Here is a 23234-nt window from a genome sequence, read left to right as displayed (position 1 = left end):
CCCCGGCAATTGTGCCACAGTGTCTGATATTTGACTTTTGGTGCAACAAGCTCATATTGACATGGGGATAGTCAAATGAATCAAGATCCAACCAACAATTGGGAAACAGAAGAAATGTTTTTGATGTTATGCAAATTGCAGCGCGTCACACAAATTCATACATAGAGTCCAGCAGCTCTTACAGACACTTGTTAACAGCCATAGGGTGCTCGGACGATGCTACGTAATCAGGTGACCCTGCTGGGCGAGGTTCCTCGATTGTGTCCCTCCTGCTGCAATCTGATTGTGGCCTAATCCAGAACAAACCACCGAGTGATCATCCCACCCAGCTTCCAACTACACTGGGTTGTGTTTGGGTGATTTAATTTGGTTCCGAGGGGGTGTGGACATACAATACTAACCGGATCTGAGCAGTTACACCCATGGACTCCAGCGTATGGCTTACCATAGCCCTGTGTGCATCAGGGAATCAGAGAGATCAGTACCTCATACAGCAAATGGAATAGAGTTTTCCTAATGCTGGCCTAAGCATCTACAATTGAATAACCAGCCTCGGGCTGATCAAAGACGATGTAGAGAAATGGGGAAGCAGTTTTGTTTTGCCTTTACTCCCAGCAAGCAGATGTTCTCAGAATGACAAGTGCCCAATGTAAAATGAGATGTATCAATATTAGAATAGTTGTCATTGAAAACTATTCTTTATTCCATAGCAGTGATTAAACCAGCCCCACACCCGCTGCACAAACAGGATACAAAACAGCAGCAGCTAAGCATACAGCTTTGGACTATCTACTTATTTGACATTTTCGGGTTAGGAAACACCTTCCCAAACACAACAGTGTAATGATGCTATGACTGCACCATCATATACAACGCCAGCTCAAATTGTACTGTGACAATGAGAATTTGAATTCACTCAGGACAATTTACAGTCAGAGGGTCAGCAGCTTTTCCCCATACATTTACACTCCTCACTGATTATTCCCCACTCTCCTCACAATCAAACAAAAGGTGACCATTTATCACCTCACACAGGAGCCTGCAGGAGACGAGGTGGGACAGTGACAGATAATTAGAGCTCAATTCCAAATCAGCCTAATCCTGACTTCACTCAGTAATGTCTAACTATAACAGTTATAACCAGCCAATGAGTGGGAATAGGAAGCCTGGTCAATGTGGCCGCTCATATTTCAGATTCAATGGCAGACATCAATAAATCCCAGTCTGTACAGACCAGTCATTCATTTGATACAACGGAGAACAGTTAGAATACTTTACCATCTTCAGGAGCCACGAGGTAAGAGCCATAAACTCTCTTCAGTAACTGCAAAGACAGACCACAGCAGACAGTTAACATGAGAGAGAAGCAAGTTCCTTCATTAAGCTCCCTAATTTAATAGAGGAGTCTGGCAAACTTGTTACTCAGCCCAGTACTCCAAGTAAAATGCTAAAAAAAACTTTCATTTATCAACACATCCATTTTACCACTATTCAGTTCCTTTCAATCCTGAGGGTTTGTAAAGATTAGAGATCTTTACTTCAAACTACATTGTAAGCACCCCACAAATACTTGTTAGGGACACTGTACAGGGAGATTAACGCTGTATCGAGCCTGTGCTGAATCTGTCCTTGGAAATTGTCAAGGAGCAACAAGAGAAAACTACCCGACTCCATCCTCACCTACCTACTGGCTTCAGATATATCTGTCCACGGCAGTACTGATGAGAGTTACCATTCAACAATTATTGTGGAGATAAGGCCCTGTCATGCTATGTAGCACAAAGCTAAATGGGACAAATTTCAAATAGATCCAGGAACTCAAAACTGGGAATCACATCCATAAGGCCTCCACGGTCTATCTGCAGAAATGAGATCAACCCCCATAAACAGTAACCTAATGTCCCCTTAACTTTCTCTAACCCTGGTTCAGTGAAGAATGCAGAAAAGCATCCAGGTTTCAGTGACAAATGGGGGTAAAAAATGAGGTCTGCAGATGCTGGAGATCACAGCTGAAAATGTGTTGCTGGTTAAAGCACAGCAGGTTAGGCAGCACCCAAGGAATAGGAAATTCGACGTTTCGGGCATAAGCCCTTCATCAGGAATGAATGAAGGGCTTATGCCCGAAACGTCGAATTTCCTATTCCTTGGGTGCTGCCTAACCTGCTGTGCTTTAACCAGCAACACATTTTCAGCTTTCTTCGGTGACAAATGGCAAGCAATATGAATGCCAAGTGCTGAGCAATTATTATTTCCTACAGAAAAGGATCAAATCATCCTCCCTTGGCATTATCATCACTGAATCTGCTGTTTCAACTTCCTGGGATTATTACTGACAATGAATGGAACTGAACTTAATATAAATACTCAGGTTACAAGTGCAGAGGACAGCAAGCAACTACCTAGCTCCTCAAATGCTGCCCATCATCTACAAGGCACAGGTCAGGAGTGTGATGGAATACTTGCCTGGTATCCCAGCCACACCTTCAACATTTGTTTCTTTCATCATCTACAAACACAGCAGCAGTGGACACCATCTACAAGATGTGTTGCACTTACATCTTCCAAGACAAGGTCTTTTATCCGAGTTGGGGGATCCAAAACTAGAGGGCATAGATTTAAGGTAAGAGGGGAAGAGTTAAAAGGGATCTAAGGAACAACTTTTTCATGCAGCGTGTGGTGCATGTATGGAAAGAGCTGCCACAGGAAGCAGCGGAGGCTGGTACAATTACAGCATTTAAACAGCATCTGGATAGGTATATGAAAAAGGAAGTGTTTATAGGGATATAGCCCAAATGCTGGTAAATGGGACTACAGAGGAACCTTGATTATCTGAATATCTGGATTATTCGGAGGAGATCGAGATCCCGATAGAAACATTACATCAAAGACATGCTTCCAACACTGATAGTGTATTTGATTACAGTGATTAAAAGTCAACTTTGCTTATTGAAATGCTGCCGAGAACTGTCCCGGACTGATTGAAGCCCAGGCACCATCTCCAAATGGCTGATCTCCCCCACCTCCACCCCCCTGCAATTTACCTGGACTTGTACACAGGCATGTATCCTAAATCCCCCTTCCCCAGATAATCTCTCCAATATTGCCTTGTGCAGGATAAAGGTGAACCTGTCAAAACGTTGCGCGAGACTGTGTGTACACGTGCATATGGTATTTGGGGAGATACCCTCCCCCCTCTCTGTCCACACACCCCACCCCCGGCAGTTTTGTTGTTGTCGTCCAGTTGCCCCAGAGTGAGGGCAGGTGGGGTCAGTGTTGGACGGGGATCCCGGGGGGGGGGGGGCATGGTTTGATGGAGAGGAGGAGAGGGGGCAGTGCTGGACAGGGTTGGGGGGGGGGCAGGGGAGAAGAGAAGGGGACAGGGCTGCAGAACATTTGGGGGGTGTGTGGAGAAGGGGGGAGCCCTGGACGGTATGGGGGGGGGGGGGGGGGGGGGAGGGGGAGAAGGGGGGCAGTGTCGGACGGCGTTGGGGGGGGGGGGGGGAAGGAGGGCAGTGTTGGATGGGGATGGGGGGTGGAAGGGGGTGGTGTTGGGGGGTAGGGCAGGGTCAGGTTGGGGTGGTGTTGGATGGGTTGGGGGCAGTGTTAGACAGGGTTGGGAGGCAGCCGCGAGGGTCGTGTTGGACGGGGATGGGAGTGTGGGGGCTCGTGCACTGTGCTGCTGCTGCCTGGTCTCCTGAATAGGGAGCAGACTTAACAGTCAACTCTGAATCCCAGAGGAAAAGCATTGAATCAATTCACTGAATAATCAATTATCAGAATGAAATAGTGCCCGCCCATCTTCTTCAGATAATCGAGGTTCCTCTGCACATTTATTTAGGATATCCGGTTGGCATGGATGAGTTGGATCGAAGGAACTGTTTCTATGCTGTATATCTCAATCACTCTATGACTCCATGCCCAATACCATTTCCATCTAGAAAGGACAGAAGCAGCAGATTTATGTGAACACCACCTCCTGCAAATTCCTCTCCAAGGCATTACCACCCTGACTTGGAGATACAGCCCTATCCTTCAGGGTTGCTGGGTCAAAGTTCTGAACTGAAATTCAAAATAGGCAATAAATGCTGACTTAGCCAGCTATGTTCACATACCACAAAATAATACAAAAAAACTGTGCAGAGAGCATTTTACCCTGTGCTGATGGGGGACAGTGTAGAGAGCTTTACTCTGTATCTAACCCTGTGCTGTCCCTGTCCTGGGGGATAGTTTAGAGTGCATTATAGTTTCAGTTTGAAACAGGAGATGTTTTACTGTGTACTTAACCTGACTTGGGAAATGCATTTAATCTACTTTGAGAAATCGAATCTCTCTCATCCTGATAAAACTCAAAGTTCAGAAGATAAAATTATTAAAGCAGAACATGGATACTTTTTGCTCATACATTGTGGACTGGAGTGGGTGGTGACTCTGCAGAACAAGGTAAAAACCTCACTGCAGAAGCTGATTTAGGAACTGAGTCACAACTTCCTGTCTTACAAACAGCAGAATGAAATACCATAAAAGGATTAGTTCGGGTGTGCTCTTTGCTTAGATGAAGGCTGGTTCTAACCACAGACTACACTTTATAGTTAACTGCACACCCACAGAGTTCCCAACACAGCCATGCAGGCAGAATCCTGCCTTCCACAAACCTCATCTCCCAACATCACTATCCCTCATCCACCCAAACCCTGTGCAGTATGTGGCTACTGCTGGGTTGGAGCAATGGAGAGGACATTTTTGGGGGTAGGGTGATTGCAAGTTGAGTCAAGGTAGGATCAATGCAAAAATCTCTTCTCATCAGTTGATCAGTTAATTAATTCTCTACAACACTGCACAGAATATTAGAATGGGCAGTGAACCGGAGAGAACAGGGTGAGAAAGGAGGGAATTTAGCAGCCACTAAAAAAAAAATAGGTGTAGGGAGGCTAGGACAGGCTTGAGACAGGATCTTCTTAGAAACCAGCTGAACTGGAAGTTATACTAGTTTGATCTTCTCAAGTATTAATATCAATCAAATATCCATTTCTCTCAAAATGTAACCAGCATTGCCAGGGAAGCTTTCATCCAGCCCCTGATAGATCGGAGGGAACCCTGTGACCTATGGTTCTTGCTACATTACTGTCGGAGGATGTTCACCACAGATCATCAGTTAACAACTTCACCTTTTGCTGCACTCGAATGAGAATCAAAACCGTTGACAGGAAATCATCAGGGAGGGAGCTCAGGGTTTTAAATTTACAATTTAAGTGAAAGTAGCCAAAGAGCTTCACATGGTCTGTGGCATAACTTGCTCAGTCAGCTCATGGACAAGATAACAACGATGTTTAATGCAGAAGCAAAGTTCCAAATTCATTCCCAAGGTTTTATTTTTAAAGTCCCACTCTCGGGATATTGTTGTCACTGGCGAAGTCAGTATTTGTTAGCTACCTCTTGCTGCCCAAGATGGCGGTGAGGTGCTGCCTTCTCAAACTGCTGGCAGTGTTTTGATATTATGGTTATGAGTCAAACCCCTTCACAGTGTAATCAAGAGTTGCTGTAGGTGTGGCAAATTTCCATGCCTAAAGTCATCAGTGAGCCACTGGGGTTTTTATGACCATCCATGATACCCCCCCCCATGGTCAGAGAGTGAGCTGATACAGGTCAGCAGAAACTAGGAACGCTAGGGTGCTCAACAATGGAGCTGAGGTAAGGAAAATAATCTTGTGCTCTACTCCCAAGACTGGTTTAACAAGTTCTTGGTTTTCGAAGTATGGTGACGGCGAGCACGAGGGGGCATAGCTTTAAATTGAGGGGTAATAGATATAGGACAGATGTCAGAGGGAGTTTCTTTACTCAGACAGTAGTAAGGGTGTGGAATGCTTTGCCTGCAATGGTAGTAGATTCGCCAACTTTAAATACACTTAAGTCGTCATTGGACAAGCATATGGACGTACATGGAATAGTGTAGGTTAGATGGGCTTCAGATTGGTATGACAGGTCGGTGCAACATCGAGGGCCGAAGGGCCTGTACTGCGCTGCAATGTCCTATCTTCTATTAACATTCTCATTCATCCAACTATCTGGGAATAAGAACAGTTCAAGAAACTGGTTTTCTACTTCCAAATAAATTCAATCCTTCTCCTCTGTAACCTTATTCAATGAGCCTGACCTCCTTCATTCCTGCTTTCACAATCAACCAATTCCCCAGTCACCTCTCTCACTGGGCACGTTGCAGCGGATGAATCATAGAATTTGTTTTCCCTGAAGCTTCAAACTCAGGTTGTCCCCAGAAAGGGAATATCTCAAATTTCACACCAGGGTGGAGACACCATTTGGCCCATCATCTTTCTGAAGATTCTTTCAAAGAGCTCGAATAAAGCTAAGATACTGCAGATGCTGGAAACCTAAAACAAAATGCCAAAAACTCAGCAGGTCTGGCAGCATGTGCAGGGAAAGAAACTAAGTTAACGTTCAGAGTCTGGTATAACTCTTCTACAGAAATATTACCTCTATTTCTTTCTCTGCAGATGCTGCCAGACTTGTGAGTTTCTCCAGCATTGTGTTTGCTTCTTTGAAAGAGCTATCCAATCAGCTGTGCTTTGAAAGGATAGTGGAGGCAGGTTGAGGTAAGATCAGAATGACTCACTGTGCTCATCCACCTTCACACGGTCTCTGGCCTGGATACCATCAGAGCATAAGTTCTAGGAGCAGCTGTTCAGCCCATCAGCTCAGCTCTGCCAATCAATGAGATCATGGCTGTTCCGATAATCTTCAACTCCACTTTCCTCCCTTATCGCCTAACCCTTGACTTGCTTATTGATTTGTCCATCCCAGCATTCAACAGTCTGAGCTCTTTGTGATAAAGTATTTGATAGATTGACAGCGTCCAGACCAAATTCCTGCAGATTGCTGTTTTAAATGGGGTGACCCTTAATCTGAGATTATGCACTCAATCCTAGACATTCGCACAAGGAAACAACCTCTTCATATCTAACATGTCAAGTCCCTTATAATCTTACACATTTCAATAAGGTCACATCTCATTTTTCTAAATTCCAATGAGTATCAGTCTAAATGACTCAACCCCTCCTCACGTGAAAATCCCTCCATACCTGGAATTAACCTAGCAGTGGTTTGACTTGTATCTTTTAATTTTAGCAAGACTTCCCTACTTAATCTCGGATGTAAAATCCAACAGCCAAGTTGCTTTCCCTACTACCCTCTGAACTTGGATGCTAGCTTTTATGTAATTCAAGCACAAGGAACCGCAACTCACCCTTTGCTGCATCTTTTTGCCATTTAAGTAATATTCAATTTTTCTATTCTTCCTGCTAATGTGCAAATGTTGCAATCCCATCTGCCAAGGTTTTGATCACTTAAGTTTCGTGTAAAAACACAGGTTAATTAGATGAAGTGACATCTGATAGAGTGGCGAGCTCACTCTGCATAGGGTCAGATCGATGAAGAATTACTTATCTTACCTGCAACCATCATTGAAGACCAGAGATAATTCATCATGCAAAATATTTCTGAAGGATTTTTGAGTGTTATGATAATAAAACTAAGATAGGAAATGCTGGAAATCCTAGGGGTGGAGAGATAGACAACTCCACACACTTGCTCCCAAACGACCCATACTAACAGCATCTCATCTTCACATTCAATCCTTCCATGGCCGTATGCTTTCAATCAGTAAAATCCTGCAGGCTTCTGAGATCTCTGCCAATGTCAGTACATCTGATGTTTAATTTCCACTATCTACAGCTCCCTTCATCCTCAACATCTCTATCTCTCTTTTCATCTTTAAGGCTAGCTATAAACATTTTGATCACTGGACCTAATATTTTCTCATGTAAATATAATGTCATTTCTTTCCCCCCCAGTGAACTTCCATGAAGTGCTATGGGATACCTCATGAATTTAAAAGGCTATCCATTAATGCAAGATGTTAATATTTGAGAGTGAAAACCTTCCAGCCAACTTGGTTACAACTTACCTCATCTGCTCCATGGTCCTGCAGCTCTTTGTAGAACTTTAGGGCAATGCTGACCATCACTTTGGTCTTGTCCCCGTTTGGGTTGGAAATGTGATAAAGGACGCCATCAAAATCTGGAGCAAAATAGAAATGCAGGAAAACCTTCAAAAGGAACCTTGACGCATATTGGTGCTCAGTTAACACCCCCCCAAGACCCCTCCGAAAAGAAAATCACCCTATCTCTCCAAACCACACAAATGGTGTGCCAGACATGGGAGTTAGAGACAGACAAAGACATAAACCAGCATCTTCCACTTGGACATTATGGTATCATCTTAGGATGTAGCTGACATTACATTGGGATTAATTGGGGAGCTCAGGAAATGTAATGTGCTCCTCCCCGCCCTTCAGATTCGACACGGAGCAGAAACCAGAGCACTGTACAGCATAAGCATGACACGGTCAGCTTATAGAGCCAGCAACTGACACACCTGGAGCTACAAAATACACCGACAGCTATTAGCAGATCTATACATTAAATGTGACGCCAGGATGAAACATCAAGGATGTAACAGAGTAGCTGCAGGAAACCCTTCTGGGGGGAACAAGAGAGAGATCAGCCATAAGTCAGAGTCTACATTCTTATCATCAACATCAGTGGGAAGAGGCAGGAGATCCTGAAGGCAGATTTCAGGCACTTAGAGGAGAAGTACAAAGCAGGATCTCAAAAATAGCAATCTCTGGATTACACTCAGTGTTGTATGTGACCTTGTATAGGACAGGAGGATCGATTGATTGAATACATGGCTGAAGAACTGGTGTAGAAAGACCAACAGATTTACAAGGAATTGGGACAGATTCTGGTGCAGACCAGCTGGACAGGCTAGAGGACTGGGACTGATATCCTCGCAGGGAGACTTGCTCTTACTGTTGAGGTGGGTTTAAACTAGTTTGTCAGGGAAGAGAGATGGGAACCTGGGGGTAATCCAAACTGCAAAAAATAGTTGGTAACAGGAAATTGAAAAGAAGGTTTATAGGATCCTTGAGTTTAAAGATGGAGGCTGAGAGAATGAAAGCAAGGAAGTAATGCTACACCTCTACAAATCACTGGTCAGACCACATTTGGAATAGTGTTCAGTTTTGAGCACCTTACTTAAGGAAGGATGTTAAAAACCTGGACAGTGTGCAAAGTAGATTCACGAGAAAGATACGAGGAATGAGGGAATTTAGATGCAAAGAAAGAGGAAAAAGATTGGGCTTATTCTCCTTGGAGCAGAGAAGATTAAGAAGTGACCTTATTGAGGTGTTCAAAATGAAGAACAATTTTGACAGGGTAAAGAAGGATATTCTGTTTTTATTAGTTGGTATGTCAGGAACTAGTGGTCACAATTTCAGAATGGTCAGTGTGAGATCTAAGAGTAAGATGGGGTGAAACTTCTTTACTCAGTTGTTAGGATTTGGAATGCGTTACTTGGGAGAGCGGAGGGGATGGATTCATAGGAGGTTTCAAAAAACAGCTGGAGACATATTTGAAAGGGATGAAGTCAGAGGATGATGGAGATAGGGTTGGACTAGAATGGGCAGCTGTTTCGAGAGCTGGTATAGACATCATGGGCCAAATCGCATCCTTCTGTCCTGTAAAATACTGTGATTCTATGGCAAAATACCAGGAAGACTAGAAGACAGGAGAAACAAATATGAGCATCAAGTATGCTTCGAAAGTAGAACAATGTCAAAAAGAGAAAAAGTTAAAGGGCACTCTACCTGAAAGCATACAGTATTCTCAACAAGCATATGGTGTGAAGATATAACTGGAGTTACATAGTTATGATCCAATTACAGAAACATGGCTGCACCATGACAGGACTGGGAACTCCACATTCAATGTTTAGGAAGAACAGTAAGGTGGTGCTGTACTAATAAGGAATGGGATCAGTACATGAATAAGGGAGGATCCCAGATCAGAAGAACAATGAATGGAATCTGCCTGGGTGAAATTAGGGAACATTAAAGAGGCAGCAGACATTGGCTGAGGTTATTTCTAAGCCACATTGTAGCAATGGGGTGGGGCACAGTATGAACCAGGGGATGAGAGACGTATGTATCACGAGAGTTATCGTGAGTGACTTCAATCTGAACATAGACTGGGTAAACAAATTGAGCACCAAAGCTGCGGAGAAGGAGTTTCTGGAGTGTGTTCAAGATTTGCTACAGCAGATGTCGAGGAGTCGACTGAAGGGCAGGCCATTTTAGATTTAGTTTTCTATCTCAACCTTCTCAAAAAATCTAGTTTTCTGTAACAAAAATGGGTGAGTTAACAACCGTGTTGCAAAGGAACTCTGGGCGATGAGTGACCGCAATGTGGCAGAATTTTACATTATGTACATTAAAATGAAGTCGTTTAATCTAAAGCAAGGATGTTAAATGTGAATAAGGACAATTATGAAGATGAGGCACAAACTGGCTGATGTGGAATGGGGAGATGATTTAAGACATGACAATGGACAGTCCTTAACAAAACAGTACATGACTGACAGCAAGTATACAATTCGTCACACGATGCAAACATTCAATAAATGTTACTCAAGCTTTGCCAACAAAGGATGTCAGGACTGTAGAAGATTAAAAGAAATAGCCTAAAAAGTTGCTAGAAACAACAGTAAATTGGAAGATTAGGAGGCTTTAATAAACACAAAGGAAGGCCAAGAAACTGATGGGAGAATAGAATATAAATGTAATCTCAAAAATAACAAAAATGGATGGTGAAAGCTTCTATAGGTATGTCAAAATCAAATCTTTGGCTCAAATACATGTGGGTCCATTGCAGGCAGATCAGGAGAATTTATAATGTGGAAATAGAAATATTAGATTCCCTACAGTGTGGGCACAGGCCCTTCAGCCCAACTAGTCCATACCGACCCTCCGAAGAGTAACCCACCCACATTCATTTCCCTCTGACTAATGCACCTAATGCTATGGGCAATTCAGCATGGTCTGCACATTTTTGGACTGTGGGAGGAAACCGGAGCACCCGGAGGAAACCCAGGCAGACACTGGGAGAATGTGCAAACTCCACACAGAGTCGCCCGAGGCTGGAATCGAACCTGGGACCCTGGTGCTGTGAGGCAGCAGTGCTAACCACTGAGCCACCGTGCCGCCCTGATAGAGACCACAGAATCCCTCCACAGTGTGGCAGAAGGCCATTCAGCCCGAGACCGCACTGACCCTCTGGATAGCATCCCACCCATTGCACCTCATTCCCGTAACCTCGGCTAACCCACCTAACCTACACATCCCAGGACACGATGGGGCAATTTAGCTTGACCAATCCCCACCTAACGTGCATATCTTTGAACTATGCGAGGAAAACCGTGCAGACATTGGGAGAATGTGCAAACTCTGCAGAGACAGACACCCAAGGGTGGAACTGAATCAAGTCCCAGCAACTGTGAGGCAGCAGTACTAACCACTGAGGCACCGTGCCACCTGAAGGTGAGGACTTGACTGTTTTCATTGAGCAAGATACAAGACATCTTCTGGAACTAGAATTCTAAGTAGTGAGAGATAATTTGGAGATGAAGCCAATTTTAATTAGGAATAAATGTTTCACTGGAGATAATAATGGGGTTGAAAGTTGATAAATCCCACATCTATATTCCAGAATGTTGAAGGAGGTGGTCATAGAGATAATCAATTACAGAATCAATGGAATTTTAGAAGATAATCAATGATTCCAGCAGATTGGAAGCCAGCAAATGCTATTTAATTGAGTGAGGGAAGGAAAACCAGGAACTACTATCCTGATTCTATGACTTTACCTGTCAGCGTGACATCAGTAGTAGGGATTGGGCAGCAAGCATGGACCTGTACTCCCTAAAAAGTTTTGAAGAATGAGGGTTGGTCTCATTGAAACTTCCAAAATATGTAAAAGGGATAGACAGGGCAGATGAAGGTAAGATGCTTTCCCCTGGTTTGGGAGCCTAGAACTAGTCACCATAATCTAAAAACAAAGGATATACAAGATAAAAATGGTTTTGTTGCAAACCCTTGGGATTCTGTACCCTAGAGGGCTATAGAAGCTCAGATTTTGAGCATTTTTAAAAGTTAAAGATTGATAAATTCCTGGAGATGGCAAACAGGGTTATGGGGATGGGGTGGGTAAAATACAACAAATAGCAGGCAGGCACGAGTGGGTGAATGGGAGGGTGACAGGTTTAGACAGTAGATTTGGATTGGCTCAGGCTTGGTGGGGTGAAGGGCTTGTCCCTGGGCTGTAAACTTTCTTTGTTCTTCTTTGATTCACTCCTATTCACATCTGGAATGTTATGTTTCATATACAGAGGCATCATGTACAAGTAGTAGGGAGGCTGTGTTGAACATTTGTAAAGCATTCGTGAGATTCTAAAGGGTGCAGAGGACACTAACTAAAGTGCTTCAGTTTAGCTACAAGGTGGGACTGGAGAAACTGGGCTGCTTTCCCTGGAGTAGAGGAGCTGGACAGGAGGTTTGATCAAAGCTGTATCAGGTTGTGAAGGAATAGATGAGTCAAAGAAAAGCAATGGCGGTCCCATTGGATGATGGCAGAGTTCAAGGCTTTTGGGTGAGACATACAGGTTGTGAGGAGGATGATGATGAGTAGCAATATCCTGAAACACTCTCTGCCCATGACGAAGTGGAAGCAGAGACGATGAATGATTTCAAAAGGAGACAGGATGGGCACTTAAGAAAATAAACTCTCCCAGCCTACTGGGATAGACAGGGTGAATTGGACTGAATGGATTGCTCTACAGAGAGCTGGCATGGACTTGATGGTTTCCTCTTGTGCTGTTAGGACTCAAAACACGTCAAGGCAGAAGCAACCTACACTGAACCGACATGCGGACCCTCACACCAAGCTGCTACCATAGCAGTGATATCAGCGGAGAGATAGCCAGGCCAGAGCTTACCCGCAAATGTCACTTCCACTGTGTCTGGTTTGTTCCTGCAGAGAAAGAAAGTATTAGCTCAGACAGGAATTTTAAACAGCAATATACACCCACATAACTAAAATTGTAATTTCAATCAACTGTAGTCCCCACCTCTAACAGTCCTTCTCACTAGGAAGGTCTGTGCATTATTTGACTGTGTTCTCAGGGTCTGAACAATGTCTCTCCCGAAACTGATGCAGCAAAAGGAGATTATTTGCACCTTGCTGTGTGCACCTGCCCACATGACGTGACTTCTCTGTTATCTGAAACAATGATCCCATGTATTGCCTTATTACCAATGCAAATTTACACAAAGGATTAATGCAGCTGTGTGCGTGTACCTCTCCAACAAGATTCAAATCTCTCATTCTACACACATTTCCTTCTCCTGGGGTTGAAACTTGGGGCCATTTGACTGTCTGACTCACTGATTCTTATCCATAACTCAACCCTGTGTGTTCACCCCACACAGACAACTCTAGCCTCTCACCAGTGGTTTGGTATGATTTATTGTTGTCACACGTACCTAAGTACAGTGAAAAGTTTTGCGTTGCAGGCAGGTCATACCATACAAAGATCACAGGGGGATTGAACAGAGTGAGGAATACAAAGCTGTGGCTGCAGAGAAGGTCCACAAGAAGCAAGATCAACGTTAGATTTGAAACTGGAGTGTTTTGTTCAGAAGTCTAATAGAAGACACTATTTTTGAACTTATTGATATATGTATTTAAGCTTTTTATCTTCTGCCTAATGGAAGAGATTGGAAAGAGGTTTGCTGATCTGTCTTGCTTTGAGCGCCCAAAGCTTAATTCTGCCTTCACCCCCATGCCCCCACACACAATGCGATTTTCAGATCATCCCCAGCAACCTAGCACAGGGCTCAAATCCAATAGAGACCAGACCCTCAGTGTGGTGTGATCAGACACTCAGTTCCCTGTGCTGCTGTTAGCGAGTAGCCTTTATTAAGGAAATTAAAAACAGAACAATAGTGTGGGGAGAACAAGCTGGTTTCCCAGGAGTGCAATGCAAAGTCAGTTTTGACATTTACTGCTTCACCCTCTCCTGACTGGGGAAACCAAACATGCAAAAAATCAATAACAGGAACTGAGCGGAAGAACAGGAACTCAAGTTAACTCTCAGCAGTGAACAGCCTACATTCAACATGGTTTCAACTCCCAACTTCTAACAATTCACTTTATTTCCGAACTGTTTTGTACTTCAAACCAGCTCAGTTGTGCTGGTAAGATTCGGTACAATTTACATCCCCTATTTCGATGCCAGACACTGGCTGCAACCAGGCCATGAGTTTCACAGGCACCTGGCTATCTTACCCATGGGAGCCAAGTACCAGTTCAGTGTGGGCACAGAGATTACATCCTCTCTCAGTACCAGATGTCAGGTAAGAGGAGTGCACAAAAGGTTCCTTACTGATCTGAATCAGAACATCATAGGTTCAAGCCTGTTCCAGATTCATGAGAAATAATTCAGACTGACAACTGAAAGTAGTGCTGCACTGATAGGGAAACATTCTCTTCTCATTCACCAATCCACTGTCCCAAGAATCACTCTACTGAATTACTGATGCACTTCCGCTAATGGCATCTTTAAGTAAGGAGGTTCAAACTGCACACAATACTCCTGATGTGGTCTCACAAAGGCCCTATATAGCTGCAGTAAGAGGCCCTTGTCCCTGTACATAACCCTGAATGGTTGCTATGTCTGCTCGCTTCCTGTCAGTAACCGGTGTACCAGGGCACCCAAATCATTTTGGGCATCAACATTCCCAAATCCATTGCTTTGGAGATGACGGAAAAGTGGTTTGCCTGGATTAGAGAACATCAGCAGTAAGGAAAGGTTAGAAAAACTTGGATTATTTTCTCTGGGACAGCGAAGGCTGAAGGGAGACTTGAGATGCAAAGATTGGGTTGATGCTTGGAACCCTTTTCCCCCAGAGTTGACATGTCTAATACTAGGGGATGTACCTTTAAGGTGAGGGGAGAAATTCAAAGGAAAGGCAAGTTGTTTTTCCAGAGAGTGGTAGGAGTCTGGAACACACTACCAAGGTTAGGGGTGGAGACAGATATGTTAGGGGCATTTCGGGGGAAAGAGTCTGGGTGAGATGCCAAATGGCTGCTTCCACACTGGGAATTCTTTGATAGATTCAATGACGATGTTGTCCAATCCCGCTGATATTTTCAACATGTTCTGATATTGAATCAGATGGAGTAGATTCTAAGTTAACCTGTTGGTACTTCCCTGCATTCTCCTTCTCACTTTTTCTAAACAGTGGAATTATATTTACTACACTCCCAGCAGCTGGTACTGTAGAATTTTCAAAGATGATAACCAATACATTCATTACTGCCACTGGCATGTAGGTTATCAGGCGAGGGAGTTTTATCTGTTCTGATGTATTAACTTATCCAGTATTTTTTGAAATTTCCCCCTCACTAGATCCTTGGTTCCCTATCATTCCTGGGAAATGTTTTTTCTGTGAATTCAAAACTAAAATCTTAGCTGTCAATCATACTTCTCATATTTTTCTTCACTAATATTTTTCTTTTTATGTACTTATAAAAGTTTTTACAGTATGCTTTATATTCCCTGGAATACTACAGCACAGAAGAGGCCCACCATATAGAATCATAGAATCCCTACAGTGTGGAAACAAGCCCTTCGGCCCAACAAGCCCACACGGAGCGTCTGAAGAGTTTCCCACCCACTCTACCTTATTACTTTATATTTAACCCAGATTAATGCACCTAACCCTACACCCCTGAACACTACGGACAATTTAGCTTGGCCAATTTACCTAACCTTTGATTTGTGGGGGGAAACCGGAGCACCCGGAGGAAACCCACACAGACAAGGGGAGAATGTGCAAATGTCACACAGATAATCGCCCGAAGCTGGAATCAAACCCAGATCCCTGGCACTGAGGTTAACCACTGAGCCACCATACCACCTATATTTGCGCCAACCATGACGCCATTCTGAACGAAACCCATCTGCCAGCACATGGTCTATATTCCTGTATTCCTTGCTTGCTTCTACCTAAATGCCACAAACTTCACAAAATATTTGCTTCTACCACTTCCCTTGGCATGGTGTTTCAGGCATCTACCACCCGCTGTGTAAAGAAATTATCTTGTACATCTGCCTTAAACCTTAGGCCCCTGGTATTTGACATTTCCACTCTGGAATAAAGACTCCAACTAACCACCCTATCCATGTCTCTCAATTTTATATACTTCTGTCAGACCATCCTTCAGCCTCTGACGTTCTAGCAAAAAAAAATTCAAGTTTGTCCAACCTCTCCTTACAGCTAATATACTCCAATCCAGGCAACATCTTGTAAACCCTCTCCAAAGACTCCACATCCTTCTTGTATTGCGACCAGAACTACACACAATACTCCAAACATGAGCTAACTAAAGGTTTATACAGGTGCAACATGTCTTGCCAACCTTTATACTCAATGTCCTGACCGATGAAGACAAACATGCCATACACCACCTTTACCACCTTATCCACCTGTGCTGCCAGTTTCAGAGGGCTCTGGACTTGCAACCCAAGATCCCTCTGTTTGTCAACATTCCTCAGGGTCATGCCATTTACTGTAGAATTTCCTGTTGCATTTGACCTCAAAATGCATCACCTCACTTGTCCAAATTAAACCGTCATTTCTCTGACCAAATTTCCAACTGGAGTATATCCTGCTGTATCCTTTGACAACCTTACTATCCACAACTCCAATTGTCATGTCAGTGATCCAAACAGCTATATTTTCATCCAATTATTTACATATAAAATTATAAACAGAGGTGTCAGCACTGATCGTTGTGCAACACTACTGGTCACAGTCCTCCAGTCAGACAAATACTCTTCCACAATTACCCTCCATCTCCTATGGCCCAGACAATTTTGTATCCAATTCACCAATGATCCCATGCAACTTAATCTTTTGGAGCAGTGTTCCATGCTTTATTAAAGTCCATTAGGCAACATTCACTGCACTACCCTCAGTCATCTGTCACTTCCTCAAAATAAACCCAGTCATGCTTGTGAGACAAGATCTCCCCCACATAAAGCCATGCTGACTATCTCTAATAAATCCATTCTTTGTCAAATGTAAGTAAATCCTGTTGTTGAGAATCTTCTCCTATAATTTCCTTACTGCTAATGCAAGGCTCAGTGGCCTATAATTTTCTGGATTAGCCTGTTGCCCTATCTAAACAAAGGAACAACACTGACTAATCTCTCATCTTTTGGGACCTCAGCTATGGCTAAAGATACAAAGATCTCAGTCAAGTTCCCAGCAATTTCCTCCCCTGCTTCATTATCCTGAAATAGGTCCCATCAGGTCCTGGGGTCTTCATATTTTTCATGACACCCGCACCTCCCTCCTCAATATCGACTGACTCTGGAATATTAAAATACTCCATCCGAGACTCACCATGTTCTCCTTTGTGGACACGGATGCTAAGTACACATTAAGGGCATAAATTCCCTTTGTGCTTAATCAGACCAGAGATAGCCGTTTGCTTTTAATATACATATGAAAGGCCTTGGGATTCACTTCAATACTACTGGCTAAGGACATTTCATCGCTCCTTCTAACCTTTCTAATTTGTGTAAATCCTTCTCTGCTTCCTTTATTTCTCAAGGGCCTTGTCTCATTTCGGTTTCCTAAACCTTACATATGCTTCCCTTTTCTTTCTTGACTAAACTTCCAAATTTTCTTGTCACCCAAAGTTTCAGAATCATGCCATCCTTATCCTTCATTTTCACAGGAATAAGTTTACTCTCATTCTCATGGTGAGAGCGGCCATGGAGTAGCCCTGGGCAAGACAGGCACCCAAGGAGTAGGGTGGATCAGCCCATATTTAACACAGCCTATTGTTACAGAGCAGCTGGTCAACTAGGTGAGCTTCACAGTGCTGAGTACAGGATTTGTAAGTGATTAAAAGATCAATGCCCTTGGAGCCTGCATTGCAGCGTGACCCTGTAATACTGCCTAACATTCACCTACCCACCTCAATGGGGCCACTGTGATCCACCTGATCATTCCCCACACGTGGAGCAGGGATCAGGTGTTGATTAGGAATACAGGTGTACATGGCAGCCATTTGTCCCTTTCAATCAATCACTCAGCCATTCTACACCAGGTAGGATGTATAGTTCGACATCAGATGGTTTCTACCTCAGCGCCTCCATATCCTTCAGATACAATCAGGGGTGAACACAGTAATATTGCCAAAGCATTTATGCAATCTGTACATTGCAAGATCCTAGAAGCAACACTGATACCAGAGATCAAATGGTCAACCTCAGCCACAGGCAAACAACCTTCTACTGGGGAAATGGGATGGCTGAGGGACGATACAGAGCAAAGCAGAGGCTGGGTGGGGTTGGGGGGGGGGGGAGGGGAGTGCAGAAAGAGACTGGGTGGGGCTGTGGAGGGGTGGATGGGGGGAGTAGTGAACAGTGAGCAGAGGGGTGGGGGCGAGGGCCGAGGGCAGTAGGGGGAGGGGAGGGGTTGGTGATGGGGTGGGGAGGGGGTGGTGGTGAGGGGGGGAGGGGAAGGAGGGGAGGGGAAGGGGGGGAGGGGAAGGGGGGGAGGGGAAGGGGGGGAGGGGAAGGGGGGGAGGGGAAGGGGGGGAGGGGAAGGGGTGGTGAGGGGTGGAGGGGGGGCGGAGGAGAAGGGGTGGTGGTGGGGGGGGAGGGGGTGGTGGTGGGGGGGGGGGGGGGAAGGGGTGGTAGTGGGGGGGGGGAGGGGAAGGGGTGGTGGTGGGGGGGAGGGGAAGGGGTGGTGGTGGGGGGGGAAGGGGAAGTGATGGGGGGGAGGGGAGGAGGTGGTGATGGGGGGGGAGGGGAGGAGGTGGTGATCGGGGGGGGGGAGGAGGTGGTGATGGGGGGGGAGGGGAGGAGGTGGTGATGGGGGGGGAGGGGAGGAGGTGGTGATGGGGGGGGGAGGTGGTGATGGGGGGGGAGGGGAGGAGGTGGTGATGGGGGGGGGGGAGGGGAGGAGGTGGTGATGGGGGGGGGGGAGGGGAGGAGGTGGTGATGGGGGGGGGAGGGGAGGAGGTGGTGATGGGGGGGGGAGGGGAGGAGGTGGTGATGGGGGGGGAGGGGAGGAGGTGGTGATGGGGGGGTGGCGATGGTGGGGGAGGGGAGGCGGGTGGCGATGGTGGGGGAGGGGAGGCGGGTGGCGATGGTGGGGGAGGGGGTTGGGTGACCGGCTCAGGCCGCACCCGGGATCTCCCGCTGATACAGAAACAGTTCCCGGGCCCGTACCCCGCGAGCGCATTCTCCAACTTGAGGCTGAGGGTCTCCTCCACGATGCGGTTGTTAATCTCCAGCAGGATCATGGCGGCGGCGGCAGGGAACCCGGGCTCACTCTCGGCCTCTCCTCACAACCCAGAGCAACCGGAAACAAGGCCCGGACACACCCGCAGAATCACTTCCGCATCCGCTCAGCGCGGGATAGAGGCCTTTCACTACCCCGCGGCATCCTGGGATATCTCACCACCATTGTTGCATCCATTTCTCCAGCTTCCTGAAAACCTTCAGAGAAATATTGTCATCTCTGCAGAGGTGAGATAGGTGGGCAGAGGAGTGAGGGAGATGTACGAAATTAAACAGATCAGTTAAACATTCAGTTGATGGATGCATTCTCAACGCCTTTAAAAACTTGAGCAATAGCTTGAGGCCTCTGAACTAGCATATGAACCTGGGCGACTTAGAGGGTAACAGTTGTTAAGCAAACATAGAGGCAGAGCAAGTGAGGAAGAGGGAAATGAGGTAAAATATAGATTTGCGATGGGGTGAAAGGTGGGAAATATGAAAAAAAACAAAGCATTGAGTAAAGGAAATGTACATCTTGAGGGTCATTACTGATTCGGTGCCTTTGCAGCAAAAACCAGCATGAAGTAGGATGGATTGTCGCTTCCCAGTTGTTCAACATCTTCATTGCTGCAATGCTGAAGGCAACCAGAGATATATGTCTGCAGATATTAACACTAGGTTCCATTCAGGGAAGCTCTTGGTCTCTTCAGACTGCTGCTTCTGAATCCTTCCCACAACAGAAAAACATCCAGACGATTGAAACCACATTCTTGTGTGCTGTTAAAGACAAATTAGTATCCAAAACTGAAGTTATGCTCCAGCAAACATCAAATAGTGGCTATGAAGCACCAGACATAACTATATATGTTACAATTTTCAAGGTTATAGAAACAATATCATAACATGACTGCAGTATAATAGAAAAGTCACTTGATGAAGATATCCACGTATGCATTCAGAAATCATAATGCATTTTGTCTATAATTGAGTCCATGGTTATGTATGAAATCCACTGAAGTCTAAATCAAATTCTGTTCAGCTGTTCTTAACAGCCTGCTGTATGGCAGAGAAGATTTGGTATAAGTTGTAAATGTTGATGTTCAGAGATACTGAATGCAGAAAGAGGGTACAGGGTCATATTAGACCATAAGACATAGGAGCAGAAAATAGGACATTCATCCCATCGAGTCTGTTCTGCAATTCAATCATGGCTGATAAGTTTCTTAACCCCACTCTCCCGCTTTCTCCCCATAACCCTTGATCACCTTGATACTCGAGAACCTACCTATCTCAGTCTTAAATATACTCAATAACCTGGTTTCCACAGCCTTCTGTGGCAGTGAATCCCACAGATTCACCATTGTCTGGCTGAAGGAGTTTCTCCTTATCTCTGTTCTAAAAGGTCTTCCCTTCATTTAAGGCTGTACTGCTGGGTTCTAGTCTTCCTACCAATGGAAATATTTTCTCAAAATCCACTCTGTCCAAGTCATTCAGTATTCTAGGCAGAAGTGGGTACTGCAGATGCTGGAAATGCTTGAGATTAGAGTTGTGCTGGAAAAGCACAGCAGGTCAGGCAGCATTCGAGGAGCAGGAAAATCGATGTTTCAGGCAAAAGCCCTTCATCAGGAATGAGGCTGGGAGCCTATGGGATGGGGAGATAAATGGGAGAGGGGTGGGGCTGGTGGGGGAATGTAGATGAGAGTGCGCTGGGTGAATGGAGGTGGGGGTTAATGGTGATAGGTCAGAGGGAAAGGTGGAGCGGATAGGTAGGAAGGAAGATAGACAGGTAGGACAGGCCAAGAGGGCGGTGCTGAGCTGGAAGGTTTGATCTGGGATAATGTGGGGGAGGGGAAACGAGGAAACTGGTGAAATCCACATTGATGCCTTGGTGTTGGAAGGTGCCAGGGTGAAAGATGAGGCATTCTTCCTCCAGGTGTCAGATGGTAAGGAATTGGTGATGGAGTAGACCCAGGACCTGCATATCCTTGATGGAATGGGAGGGGGATTTGAAGTGTTCGGCCATGGGCAGTGGGCTTGGTTAGCGCGAGTGTCCTGGAGGTGTTCTCTGAAGTGCTCTTCGAGAAGGTGTCCTGTCTCCCTAATGTAGAGGAGACCGCATCGGGAGCAACTGATATATTAAATGTCCATTGATGGATGTGGAAGGCTCCTTTGGGGCCTTGGATAGAGGTGAAAGGGAGATTTTGCAATTCCTGTGGTGGCAGGGAAAGGTGCCGTGAGGGGAGGGTGGGTTGGTGGGGAGTGTGGACCTAATGATTTTGTCAAGAGGAAGAAGGAAGCTTACTGAAGGTTGAGGAGGCAAGGATCAGACAGGGCTTTAAAGGGTTACAAAGTAGCCAGAAGGAACTGAAGAATGGACTTAAGAGAGCTAGAAGGAGGCATGAAAAATATTTAGCAGGTAGGATTAAGGAAAACCCTAAGGCATTCTATGTTTATATAAGGAACGAGAGGATGGCCAGAGTGAGAGTAGAGCCGATTAGGGATAATGGAGGGAACTTGTGCCTGGAGTTGGAGGAGATAGGGGAGGTCCTGAACGAATACTTTGCTTCAGTATTCCTTAAATATACTCAATAACCTGGCTTCCACAGCCTTCTGTGGCAGTGAATCCCACAGATTCACCATTGTCTGGCTGAAGGAGTTTCTCCTTATCTCTGTTCTAAAAGGTGTTGTCTGTAAGGACAGTGTGAAGCAGGCTGATGTTAAGAAGGAGGATGTGCTGAAAATTTTGAAAAACGTAAGGATAGATACGTCCCCTGAGCCAGATGGGATATACCAAGATTACTACAGGAATTGAGAGAAGAGATTGCTGCATCTTTGGCAATGATCTTTGCATCCTGACTGTCCACTGGAGTAGTGCCAAATGATTGGAGCGTGGCAAATTTTATTTCTTTGTTCAAGAAAGGGCATAGGGATAATCCTGGGAATTACAGGCCAGTCAGTCTTACATCCGTGGTGGGAAAATTATTGGAGAGGATTCTGAGACAGGATTTATGATGACTTGGAAAACCATAGTTTGCTTAGAGATAGTCAGCATGGCTTTGTGAGGGGAAGGTCATGCCTCACAAGCCTTATTGAATTATTTGAGGATGTGACAAAATGTTTTGATGAAAGTAGAGCAGTGGTGTATGTGGAGTTTAGCATGATGTATGATAAGATTCCCCAGCGTAGGTTCATTCAGAAAATAAGGAGGCATGAGATACAGGGTAATTTGGCTGTCTGGATACAGAATTGGCTGGCCTTTAGAAGACAGAGAGTGGTAATAAATGGAAATTATTCAGCCTGGAGATAGTGGCCAGTGGTGTTTTTGCAGGGGTCTGTTCTGGGACCTCTTCTCTTTGTGATTTTTATAAACGACTTGGATGAGGAAGTGGAAGGGTGGGTTAGTAAGTTTATCGATGACATGAAGGTTAGTGGAGTTATGGATACTGTATAGGGCTGTTGGTTGCAATGGGGCACTGACAGGATGCAGAACTGGGCTGAGAAGTAGCTGATGGAGTTCAACCTGGAAAAGTGTGAAGTGTTTTATTTTGGAAGGTCAAATTTGAATGCAGATGACAGGGTTAAAGGCAGGATTCTTGGCAGTGTGGCGGAACAGAGGGATTTTGGGGTTTATGTCCCTAGATCCATTAAAGTTGCCATGCAAGTTTGATAGGGTTTTTAAGAAGGCATATGGCGTGTTGGCTTTCATTGGCAGGGGGTCTGTGTTTAAGAGCCGCAAGGTTATGCTGTACCTCTATAGAGCCCTGGTTAGACCACACTTGGAATATTGTATACAGTTCTGATCGCTTCATTATGGGAAAGATGTAGTAGCTATAGAGAGGGTGCAGAGGAAATATACCAGAATGCTGCCTGGACTGGAGGACATGTCTAATGAAGAAAGGTTAAGGCTTTTCTTATTGAAGCGAAGAAGGGTGAGAGATGACTTGATAGAGATGATGAGAGGC

The 23234-nt window shown here is 45.1% G+C and overlaps 1 protein-coding gene across 1 annotated transcript in view; it reads right to left on the bottom strand.

The window, feature by feature from the left end:
• Window positions 1-19369, bottom strand: part of arpc2 (actin related protein 2/3 complex, subunit 2) — a 43586-nt gene extending 24217 nt beyond the window's left edge. The window contains exons 1-4 of the mRNA XM_060827780.1: window positions 19222-19369; window positions 12904-12938; window positions 7979-8091; window positions 1279-1324 (exon numbers count right to left, since the gene is read on the bottom strand). Coding sequence (XP_060683763.1) covers window positions 1279-1324; window positions 7979-8091; window positions 12904-12938; window positions 19222-19295 — 268 coding nt within the window. The 5' untranslated portion in view covers window positions 19296-19369. The remainder of the gene's footprint in view (window positions 1-1278; window positions 1325-7978; window positions 8092-12903; window positions 12939-19221) is intronic.
• Between the last annotated feature and the right edge of the window lie 3865 nt (window positions 19370-23234).

This window comes from Hemiscyllium ocellatum, chromosome 7, assembly GCF_020745735.1.
Source record: "Hemiscyllium ocellatum isolate sHemOce1 chromosome 7, sHemOce1.pat.X.cur, whole genome shotgun sequence".
NCBI lineage: Eukaryota > Metazoa > Chordata > Chondrichthyes > Orectolobiformes > Hemiscylliidae > Hemiscyllium > Hemiscyllium ocellatum.
The sequence above is the reverse complement of the archived record's forward strand: the minus strand, read 5'-3'. Positions and strand labels throughout refer to the sequence as shown.